Here is a 12345-nt window from a genome sequence, read left to right on the forward strand (position 1 = left end):
CACATTGCCCATCAAATAACTGGGAGAACCTGGACTGGAGCCCCAGACTGGTATTACTCTACACCTGTGTTCTGAACCTCCACATAAAGACTGTGCAACAGACAAGTACTGCTTCTAATAACAACAGGAGTTAACATTCCCCATTAGGCAGACCTTTTAAGTAAACATTAAAAAGAGGATCCATCTTTAAGATCCATCCTCTTATCCTTTTAGTATAAGAGATAAGCTTAAAAGTATAAGAATCAATGTTTTGAACATGTATGTGTGGAGTTTTTTAAAGTTTTTCTTTAAATTCCAGTTTACAGCGTAATATTAGTTTCAGGTATACAATATAGTGATTCAGTACTTACATACAACACCTGGGGCTCCTCATGACCAGTGCCCTCCTAATCTCCATCACCTATCTCCCCTATTCCTCTACCCATCTCCCCTCCGGTAACCATCAGTTTGTTCTATGTAGTTAAGAGTCTGTTTCTTGGTTTGTCTCTTGTTTCCCCCTTTGCTCATTTGTTTTGTTTCTTAAATTCCACATATGAATGAAATCGTACGGTATTTGTCTTTCTCTGACTTATTTCACTTAGGATGATACTCTCTAGCTCCATCTATGTTGTTGCAAATGGCAAGATTTCGTTCTTTTTCATGGCTAATATTCCATTGTATGTGTATACCACTTCTTTATCCATTCCTCTAGTGTGATTGATAGATGGTAGGATAGTTCTATTTTTAACTTTTTGAGGAACCTCCATTCTGTTTTCCAGAGTGGCTGTACCAGTTTTCATTCCCACCAACAGTACACAAGGGTCCCCCTTTCTTCACATCCTTGCCAACACCTGTTGTTTCTTGTGTTGTTGATTTTAGCCATTCTGACAGGTGTGTGATGTTATCTCATTGTGGTTTTGTTTTGAATTTCCCTGATGGTAAGTGATAATGAACATCTTTTCACATGTTTGTTGGCCACATGTAGGTCTTCTTTGGAGAAATGTCTGTTCAAGTTTTCTGCCCATTTTTTAATTGGGCTATTTGTTTTCTGGGTGTTGATTTGTATACATTCTTTATATATTTTGAATACTAACCCTTTATTGGATATGTCATTTACAATATCTTCTCCCATTCAGTAGGTTGTATTTTAGTTTTATTGATTGTTTTCTTTGCTGTGCAGAAGCTTCTTATTTTGAAATAACTCCAATAGTTTATTTTTGCTGTTGTTTCCCTTGCCTCAGGAGACATACCTAGAAAGAAGTTGCTATGGCTAATGTCAAAGAAATTACTGCCTATGTTCTCCTCTAGGATTTTGATGGTTTCCTGTCTCACATTTAGGTCTTTTATCTATTTTGAATTTATTTTTGTGTGTGGTGTAAGAAAGTGATCCAGTTTCAGTCTTTTGCATGTTGCCATCCAGTTTTCCCAACACTATTTGCTGACAGAAACAGTCTTTGTCCTGTTGGATATTCTTTCCTGCTTTGTCAAAGATTAATTGACCATATAGTTGTGGGCTCATTTCTGGGGTTTCTATTCTGTTACATTGATCTATGTTGTCTGTTTTTGTGCCGGTACCATACTTTTTTGATGACTACAGCTTTGTAATATAACTCAAAGTCTGGAATTGCAATGCCTCCAGCTTTGCTTTTCCTTTTCAAGATTGCTTTGGCTATTTGGGGACTTTTGTGGTTCCATACAAATTTTAGGATTGTTTGTTCTAAGTCTGTGATATTTTGATAGGGATTGCATGAAATGTGTAGATTGCTTTGGGTAGTACAGACATTTTAGCAATATTTATTCTTCCAATCCATGAGCATGGAATGTCTTTCCATTTCTTTGTGTCTTCTTCAATTTTTTTATCATTATTCTATAGTTTTCAGAGTACAGGTCTTTAATCTCTTTTGTTAGGTTTATTCCTAGGTATCTTATTATTTTTGATGCAATAGTAAATTGTAAATGAGATTCTTTAATTTCTCATGCAACAGATTTCTATACAATGATTTTGTGTCCTGCAATTTTACTGAATTTATTTTATCATTTCTAGCAGGTATTTGATGGAGTCTTTTGGGTTTTCTATGTATAGTATCATGTCATCTGCAAATAGTGTAAGTTTTATTTCTTCCTTGCCAATTTGGATACTTTTTTTTTTGTAAGTAATCTCTACACCCAACATGGATCTTGAACTCATGACCCTGAGATTGAGTCACATGGTCCACTGACTGAACCAGCCAGGCACCCCAGTTGGGATCCCTTTTATTTCTTTTTGTTATCTGATTGCTATGGCTAGGACTTCTAGTACTATGTTGCATAGAAGTAGTGAGAGTGGACATCCCTGTCTTGTTCCTGACCACAAAGGAAAAGCTCTCAATTTACCCTATTTAGGATGACACTAGATGTGTGTTTTTCATGTGGCCTTTGTCAAGGCATGTTTCCTCTAAACCTACTGTGTTGAGGGTTTTTATCATGAAAGGATGTACTTTGTCAAATGCTTTTTCCACATCTATTGAACTAATCATATGGTTCTTGTTCTTTTATTTTGTTAATGTGATGTATTGTGTTGATTGATTTGCAAATGTTGAACTACCCTTAAAACATAGGAATAAATCCCACTTGATTGTGGTGAATGATTTTTTTAATATATTGTTGGATTCGGTTTGCTAGTATTTTGTTGAGGATTTTTGCATCTATATTCACCAGAGATATTTGGCCTGTAGTTCTCTCTTTTGGTGGTGTCTTTATCTGGTTTTGATGTCAGGGTAATGCTGGCCTCATAAAATGAACTTGGGAATTTTCCTTCCTTTTCTGTTTTTTGGACTAGTTTGACAAGAATAGGTATTAACTCTTATAAGAATCAGTTTTAGAGGGAAGAACCTTTCCCTCAAATATCTGCAGTTTCATGTTTTGGGGGCTTGGGAACTGGGGAGAGGGAGCCAAGAATCTGCAACACCACTCGGGACAGCACTCCCGAAGGCTGTTTTTGACTCTTGTGTTTCCTGGGTGCATTCAGTAAATCCTGTCTTAATCCCTGGTACTGTTTTGCTGCTTTTGAGGTACTGGATGTATCCTGAGACCTCATCCAAGTCTCAGATTTCAAAGCAGTATAAACACTCTCTGCCAACTGGTTTGCAGTGTCACTTTAGCTCTGTCTGAACTATGTCTACCACCTGCTGTCCTGACCACTCTGCTTCCCTTCTGTCAGGTGGCCGCCTCCGGAGAGGGCTCTGCCATCAGTGGCTATCTCAACCGGTGCAAGAAAGGCAAGAGGCACTGGAAGAAGCTCTGGTTCGTCATCAAAGGCAAAGTGCTCTACACCTATATGGCCAGTGAGGTAGTGGCGATTCTTGCTTTCTCTCTTCTCATCTGTGACGGCCCTCAGGTTAATCTCACGCCTCAGAATGTCCATCTGGGCATGCACAACACCCCGTCACCTGCAGGGCCATGTGAGGCCGGGATGCTGTTCCCATGTCATTCAAGTCTGTATCGAGCAATACCATGTGCTGAGTGCTGCTGTGGATACCCAACCACGTGTTGGTTCCAGATCTAAAGAATTGACCATTCCTCCATGGAGATAAGGCAGTACAGTGTGCAGACCTGTGTGTGCACCCAGGTGGTTTGAATGTCACAGGCCCAGCATCCAGCACAAGCCAAGCACTCTATAAGAGCAGGCTGCTTTCTGCTCTCCACCTGGTTGTTTGGGACAGAACTCAACAGCTTAGAGAAAGCTACCACACTTTTGCTCCGTGCATTTCTTTTATCAGGGAGCTACACTGCTTCATGGTAACACTTGTACCAAATAAAACTTAAGTTTCTGTTTTTATAGATCATCTTACCTTTATGTCTTATAAAATGTAGGAGAGAGGGCCTTGGGAGTGAAGCTTGCTTCCAGAGTAGACAGGTGTGGGCTATGGTTATACAGCAGGGAGCTGTCTGGTCTTGACCCAGGCTGATTCTGTAGGATAGTTTGGAAGATTTCCATGTCCAGGCCTCACCATCTGGTGGCTTCCATGGGCTAAACCCACTCTGAAAATTGGTCTTAGGGGCACCTGGGTGGCTCAGTCTGTTAAGCATCCGGCTCTTGATTTCTGCACTGACAGCACAGAGCCTGCTTGGGATTCTCTCTCTCCCCCTTTCTCTCTGCTCCTCCCCTGCTCTCTTTCTCTTTCTCTCAAAAATAAATTAATAATAATTAAAAAAAAAAAAAAGCAAGAAAGAAAATGGGACTTGAATGTGATTTGCTGCAGAGGGTGTGTGCTTTACCCCAGGAGGATGTTCACATCAGCACAAAGCTGGCCTTTCTACCCTGCCCCTGCCCCCCCCCCCACTCCCCAATGCTGGCCAGTGTGCAGAGGGCACTTCCTTTTTCAGGGCATAAAGTTTCTCTCACAAAAGACCTGCAACTGTGATGGTTGCAGCCTGCTCCTTCCTCAGGGAATCCCAGAGGCTAGGAGGGACACAGACAGGCTCGGAGGGGGTACCCACTGTAGTCTGAGTCACTCAGGTGCTGTGTGAGCCAAGCCCTCACTGACATGTCCGTAGAGGAGCAGAGGATTTTTGAGCTAGGGAAAATTTTGATCTTTCCAGAACAAACTGAAATGTGATACGATGTCCACCTGCAGCCCAGAGCATCTTCCAAAGTAGGTATTGCGCAGGACGCTCACAGGAGTTCTCTAAAAACTGGGTTCTGAGGGAACCTTGAGTAGGCAGTTCGTGGGACTGCCTCACAGGAGTACTTCTCAGAATCTCTAATGTACCAAGGAGAGCTGTGGGTCTCTGAAATAAGGAGATTTCCCAAGCTGGCCTGACCATGGGCCCTTCCTCATGGAGCGTCTTGTGGAACCATTCCATCCCGTGGAACACTCTTTGCGAAGAAATGCAGGATTAGACAGGTGAACAAAGGCCAGTGATGATTAAATAACCACCAAATAGAGGTGAGTCCTGTGTGAGAATGGAAAAGCCAGAGTCTCTAGGTCATGAGCAACAGTTGTCATGGAAGTGACACCCTAAGTTTGTTTTTTTTTAATTTTTTTCATGTTTATTGATTTTGAGAGCGGGGGGAGTAGGAGAGGGGCAGCAAGAGAGGGAGAGAGAGAACCCCAAGCAGGCTCTGCACTGACAACACAGAGCCTGATGCAGGGCTTGATCTCACAAACCTCGAGATCATGACATGAGCTGAAATCAAGAGTCAGATGCTTAACCAACTGAGCCACCCAGGCGCCCCCCCCTCCCCCTGCTAAGTTGATAGATGGATTTTAAGTATGCTTCCAAAGTAGTTTTTTCTATAGAGAGGAACTTGTACAATTTCTTAGTAAGGTCATATCACTGATAGCACTAAGCTCTCAAATTCCATCAAAGAAAAAAGGTTTGATAAAACGGATAGCCAGTTTTCACTGTCTATACTACCGTGAACCCCTGTCATGTACCTGTGTATCCCCACCTCATTCCCTTCCACCAGAGATTAGTTTTATCTCTTTCAGATCTTCATATAAATGGAATCTCATACAAATGTGATTTCTTCCATTCAGCATGATGTGTTTGAGATTCACCTGTGTTTTTGAATATAGCAATAGGTCATTACATTTTATACTGAGTAGTATTCCATGTTGTGAACACATCACCATTTGTTTTCCCACTCATCAGTTGAAGGACATTTGGGTTGTTTCCAGTTTTGGGTTGTAATGAATGAAGCCACTTTAAACTTTTATGTACAGATTTTTATGTGAAAATAGGTTTTTTTATTTCACTTGGGTAGACACCTACAATTGGAATTTCTGGATCATAGGAAGGTATACGTTTGGTTTATCAGAAATTACAGACCTTTTGCAAAATTATCTACCATTTTACATCCCCCTCACATTTACATGTGAGATTTATGGTTGTTCCACATCTTTGTCAACACTTGGTATTGTCAGTCTTTAATTTACTAGTATCTCAGTGTGGTTTTAGTTTAAATTTCCATAATGACTAATGATATTGTTAATGTGCTTATTGGCTATTTATGGATTTCCCTTTGAGAAGTGTCTGTTCAGATCTCTTAGACAAGTTTTTAAGTAGGTTGTCTTCTTCTTATTGAGTTATAGGAGTTCTTTACATATCTTGGATACCAGTCTTTTGTCAGATAAATGTTTTGTGAACATTCTCTCCCTGTTTTTGGCTTGCCTGTGCATTTTCTTAATGAATGAATTTGTTCTGTTGTTTTGATGAACAGAAGTTTTAAACTTAACCAAATTTATCAGTATTTTCCTTTATGGCCATTGCTTTTCATATCATAAGAAACTTTTGTCTGCAGGTCACAAGTTGTTCCCCATATTTGCTTCTGACAACTTTAATGTTTCAGTTTTTACACTGAGGTCTATCTGAAATTAATTATTGAGTGTGGTGTGAGATAGGAGTTGAGGTTCATTTTTTTCCCAAATGGATATCCAGTTATTTGAGCACAACTCATTAAAAAAGATTTTCCTTTCCTTATAGGATTATTTGGTCCCTTTGTTAAATATCAAATGGCTAAATACATTTGGACCTATCTCTGGGTTTTCTATTCTGTTTCACTGATAATATTTACCAATTCTTATGCCACTGCCTTACTACCTTAATCACTAGAACTTTATAGTAAGTCTTGAAGTCAGGTTGCATAAGCCTCCAACATTTTTCTTTTTAAAGATCGTTTGGAGTATTCTAGGTATTTTGTGTTTCCATGTAAACTTGTCAATTCTACCAAAAAGCCTAAGATTATGACGGGGATTGTTGAAGCAACTTGGGGAGAATTGGCATCTTAACAATATTAAATCTTCAAATCTATGAACATGGTATAAATCTTCATGTATGTAGTTCTTTAATTTTTCCTTTTATGTTTTGGAGTTTTAGTATAGAGATCTTATACTTCTGTTCTTGCATTTTTGTTAACTTTATTCCTATTTTATTTTTTAGATGCTACTTTGTTGTTTTTCTTTTTGGATGCTATATTGAATGGCATTTATTTGCTAGTTACTTGCTGCTAGTACACAGATATAAAAAAAAATGATTATGCTGTGACCTTGCTAAATTATTGGTTCTAGTAGTTGTTTTATAATCAAACAAGCCCTTTGCAAGCATAGATCATTTAACTTCTTTTTCTTATCTTTATGTCTTTCTTCTTCTTGCTGTACTGCAATAGCTAGGAACTCCAGTATAATTTTGAATTTAATTGGTGGGAGCGAGTACCCTCTTGCCTTATTCCCAATCTTAGAGGAAAAGCATTCAGTATTTCACTCTTAAGATGTTAGCTGTAGTTATTTTACGGATGCCCTCAGATTAAGGAAGTCCCCTTCTAATCCTAGTTTGCGGAGGTTTTTTTTTTTTTTAATCATGAATCGATATTGAATTTTGTCAGATTCTTTTTCTGGTCCAGCAGTCTTTGAAAATTGATTCCCTTTTATATACAACCTCAGCTCCCCCTCCTTCTCTTCCCCCAGCCTTCTTAGCTAATTATATTTTAACTAATTGCTTAGCTAATTATATCTGTTTTTGTATGGTTTAATAAAGTATTTTATGAGAATGTATTTTTATTTTATTTTTTTTTTTTTAAATTTTTTTTTTCAACGTTTATTTATTTTTGGGACAGAGAGAGACAGAGCATGAACGGGGGAGGGGCAGAGAGAGAGGGAGACACAGAATCGGAAACAGGCTCCAGGCTTTGAGCCATCAGCCCAGAGCCCGACGCGGGGCTCGAACTCACGGACCGCGAGATCGTGACCTGGCTGAAGTCGGACGCTTAACCGACTGCGCCACCCAGGCGCCCCGAGAATGTATTTTTATATAAATATGTATGTATGAACATATCTATATATATATAAATCTTTTTTCCTCTGAGCACTGTGATTTTAAGATCCATTTATGTTCTCTGTGTACATGTCATGAAATTTTTAGCAAGTTGATAGGACAGACACCCTGAGTGCTCCATATTGAGGCATTGTGAATGAGGGCATGGGGGAATGAGTACAGGGTATGTTATCGAAAGTACTAACGGAAAACAGAGTCACTGACTATTCGAGTCAGCCTGAAGAACGCAGTGTTAGAAGGTGGTCATGAGTCCAAGTTCTGGCTCAGCCCCTTACTAAACTGTGTAATTAATCTTGGGGAGTTATTTACCTTCTCTGAGCCTCAGTTTCCTCTTAGAACAGGAGTGACACCTTCTATGATTGTTGTGAAAGATTCGGCATGATAATGTAAAGATAAAAATGCCTGGGCCCTAATAGGCTGTCACAGAGTGTTAAGTTTCTTTCCCTCCTCGTGATTGGTCCTGGCGGGATCAGGGGTAAAGAGTATGTGTGTGGCTGGTCTAGAGTTGCCAAAGCATGCCCTACACAGAAGAGCGCATCGTGCATCTTAAATCAGAGGTAACGGTAAATGCTAAGCAATTGACTGTGTGTTGTGTGGTGTTTACTATCAGTTTTCCCTTTTGCCCTCTGCAGGACACAGTGGCCATGGAGAGTATGCCCCTGCTCGGTTTCACCATTGCCCCAGAAAAGGAAGAGGGCAGCAGTGAAGTAGGACCTATTTTTCACCTCTACCACAAGAAAACCCTATTTTATAGCTTCAAAGCAGAGGATACCAATTCAGCTCAGAGGTACCCAAATAACTATCCTTGCCTCTCCCTCTGGAAGGAAACAAGTTGCTACCCAGGGCTTTGGATGCTCTCTGCTCCAGCCATCCTGTTCCATCAAATCCCTTTGGGCCACAGCAATGGAACTATCTGTTCCTGATCATGAGATTTTTTAAAGATTATCATGATTCGTTCATACAGGCGTGCATTGATTCAGCAAGCCTTTACACTGTGTTCCAGACCTTTTGCTAAATGCTAGGCAACAAATATGAATATGACCTCAGGTAATAGTCACCTAGTCCACCTAGTCACATAAAGGTTCTGTGACCAGAGTCGCAGAGCCATGACACCTAAATGTTCCCTCTCCTCTGTTTTACAGGTGGATCAAGGCCATGGAAGATGCAAGTGTGTTATAGCAGTTATCAAGCATGCGGACTCAGAATAAACTCTTAGGTTGATATGTGGACCCTTCTAGAAGTCGATCTGTGTCTCCACTCATTGGGGCTCACATCTGGATTCAGCATGGAGCCTAATCCTTTTTTGCTGTAACCCCCTCTCTCACCTTCACAAGTGGAACCCTTAAGGAATATTTATGAACCGCTCCTTTTCTGTTCTCGTGTCTTCCACCCACCCGACTCCACCCCAACCCAGCAGAAACTATTTCCCTACCCAGTAGTGAGTTCAAGTTTAGTAACATGAAGACATGGAAACAATAGAAAAAGTACGATGCAGTACTTAGAAATGCAGGCTTTTTAGTGGAAACAAGCTTTTTACAATTTTCACTGGTGGTAAACATGATCACTTGTCATAGCATTGACATCAGTGCCTCAGGTGAAACAAGAAACAACTGGTGAATAACAGCTACCCTCGTCAAAAGCACTTTATTGTTTTATTGAGCTACAACCTTCAGTTTTATGTTTTCCAAGTGATTTACTTAATTAAGTAGCAGATGGAGCCCTGTGGACTAATTTGCCACCAGTTCTCAACAAGAGTATGTACAAGTGATTTGTGCAAACCTGGCTGGACCTTGCCAAGTGGGCTGGTGAGCGACACTTGGCCTGGGTGGGGGCGGGTGGCCGGGCAGGGGGTCCTCCTCGCTGCGGAGGCCACACTGGACTGAATAAGATGGCAAGGATTTTCTCCTCCATTTGATCATGCAACCTGTATACCGATATGACTTAATAAAGGAAGGACCCCCTCCTTCCCGGGGTGGTCCTCACACTACACCAGTGCTGGAAGCTCGGCTGCTGGCAGACCCAGCCCCCACCCTGTAGGTCGCTGCAAGCCTCTGAAGAGATAGGGTCTGCTTTAATTTATTGTGTGCCTTCCTGTGTCTACCCAACATGAGCTGACAGCATTGTGTCTATAAGAACCTGTGCTTGTTTTCACCACGGCTATCCTCCAGCTATCCTTCGGCTGTACTACCGAAGAGAAAGAGATAGGAAGAGAAAAAAGATACAGTCACAAGGTGAATTAGTGGACTTGACCGGTGGCTCTGGACACAGTGAGGGAGCACAGAAGTAGTGGCTTGAAGAGACTCTCTGGGCACCTGGGGTTCAGCCACCTCCTGCTGATGACCGCTGCTCATTTTGCTGGACAAATTTCTACATAAAGCAGAATGGGGGCAGGGCAGGTGGGATTCCTTGTTACTCTCATCGAAATAGAAAACAGTCATATCATTTTCTGATGTCCTGTCCCCATCCTCCTGCTGCCCTGTTCCCTAAACAAAAAGGCATTTGCTGACAAACCTTTTGTAAAAAGTACCATCTCAAGGAGTTATTTACATTAAATATTTTCAGGGGAATTTTTTTCCCTAGTTTGCAACTTCTCTTTTAAAATGTTTGCATTAAACATCCAATTAATGATTCAAACTAAGTGATTAGACAGATCTTTTTATTAATTTTTGAGGGATCAATTCCAATGCAACCATTTTCATCGTCATATTTCAGTGGGCCTTCTAGAGCCTCTGAGCCTTTGAAAAGTACAGCAAGACTTCAGCACCAGGTAGTGGGAGCTTCCGCAGTCTGCTGTGTGTCACTGGCCATTGTCAGTGTCTGAGCTCCGGGCAGAGTTATGCATCTGGAAGTCATCCGAAGGCCTCTTGTACCATATGACATCCTATTTCTTATGCTCTATAAACAAGACGTAATAGGGCTTTTATTTCTCAGTGAGTAGTTACCCTAATAAAAACCACCTGGGTTATACAGAAAACCTACTGAATTGGTTTTATGAAAGAAAGTGTCAGGGGCCACCAAGCTCCTCTACAGCTCAGTGTGACTGGGCAAGGACCCACTTGGTTTGCCTGCCACTTGCTTTTACCTGTCTTTCCCATGGTTCTTTGATTTCAGCTGATTTCTACTGGCCTATTTTGCTTGTCGTTCCTTCCCTGACTTTTTCTTTGTCCAGCCCATTTTACAGGTTCATGGGGCCTCCTCCTTTCCACTGGGCCCAGAGGCTGGAGAAATGGCCAGCTTTGATGCCATGGCCACACTGCCTGAGGCCCCCATGGTATGTGCTTTGCCCCCTGCTCCCAGAACAGCCCCTCTGCTGTGTGCCTCCTGCAAAGGCTGTTTCTAGGGAGGAAGCCATTCTGCGCCAGGCTATGGGCCAGAAATAAGAGCGTGCAGGCCTTGGGCAACTCACTCGCTTCAGTAGCTCCGAGCCTCGGTGTCTTCACCAGTCACACGGACACTATTACAGTTTTCCAAAGAGTTCAGGGACAAAGCACAAACCAAACGCTCAAGAAAGCGGACTGGAAACCATAAACCCGTGGGAAAGGGCATGCATTGTACAAAGTGAAATAAGTCATGGGCCCTGCTCTGTGACACTACAAGATGAAGGCAATATGCAAAAAATGACCTTCCTTCTTATCCATGAAAATGGCAAGAAAGAGAAACCAGGACTGAGGAGGGCCTGACACAGGCAGGCTGGGCCCCTTTGGTCACCCCCCCCCCCCATTTGTTTTGAATGACCTCTCCCTGAATTCTTCATACATGGGTCAAAAAAACACACAGACCTTTACACGGTTGGCCTCTGCCTGCTTCTGGGAATCAAATTTTATGAAACTGGAGTTGCACTGAAAGCAGGCACTTACTTTCTAGCAGCTTCCCACCTTCCCTGCAATGTTTTTCCAGCCTGGATTTGTCTTAGTAAGCAGGTAGAATTCTTGTTCATGATTACTAATACAAAGCCCACTAGAAACAAAGTGTCCAGGGACATTGGTTGAGTTCCTGGCTCCTGGTAATAATTCTTTCACATATCAGAAGTAGGCTTTGAATTGTGGTCAGGCTGACAGATCAGCTGACCACTCATTCTCCCTTGGATGCAGCCTGGACCCATGTGTGGGTGTGGACCGAGGGCAGCCTTTGGGTGTATGCCACGGGGCCAGTGCCAAGGACACCGACAGCCCTGCTATCACCACTGCAGGGTAACAAGGTCAGAGTTTTTTCCTCATCCAGCCCAGCCTTCTGTTCAACTGTGTAAATGTCATCACTAAACACTGAAACCCTAAATGGGGACTGAGGCCACCTGGGCTAGGAGTGGTAGGACCAAGCTGGAGCCCGAGTTTGTTCGGCTACAAGACAGTCAACAACATGCTTGTACATTGTTAGTTCATTCAGCCTGTGCTTTGTGACTTCTATAATTGTGGCAGTTTTTGTGCTTGCACACATTGACAGTCAGTTGAGAGGACAGAGGTATCCACACTAAGAAGTCTGTTTTCAACAGCAGGTGAGAAGAAACCAACATCAAATTGGTTTAAACATCTAGGAAATTAACTCTACAAGAGG

General features: G+C 41.9%; 1 protein-coding gene across 3 annotated transcripts in view; it reads left to right on the plus strand.

Moving 5' to 3' along the window:
* The window catches only part of FGD5 (FYVE, RhoGEF and PH domain containing 5), a 123580-nt gene extending 113148 nt beyond the window's left edge, over nucleotides 1-10432 (plus strand). For 2 of the 3 annotated variants that reach the window (XM_086697346.1, XM_025922136.2), the window contains exons 19-21: nucleotides 3179-3307; nucleotides 8427-8581; nucleotides 8937-10432. In XM_086697346.1, the coding sequence (XP_086553472.1) occupies nucleotides 3179-3307; nucleotides 8427-8581; nucleotides 8937-8973 (321 nt within the window). In that variant the 3' untranslated portion in view covers nucleotides 8974-10432. The remainder of the gene's footprint in view (nucleotides 1-3178; nucleotides 3308-8426; nucleotides 8582-8936) is intronic. The other variant, XM_086697347.1, reaches the window with a different exon arrangement.
* The last annotated feature ends 1913 nt before the right edge of the window (nucleotides 10433-12345 follow it).

This window comes from Puma concolor, chromosome A2 (assembly GCF_028749965.1).
Source record: "Puma concolor isolate L17-30 chromosome A2, mPumCon1.1.hap2, whole genome shotgun sequence".
NCBI classification, from domain to species: domain Eukaryota; kingdom Metazoa; phylum Chordata; class Mammalia; order Carnivora; family Felidae; genus Puma; species Puma concolor.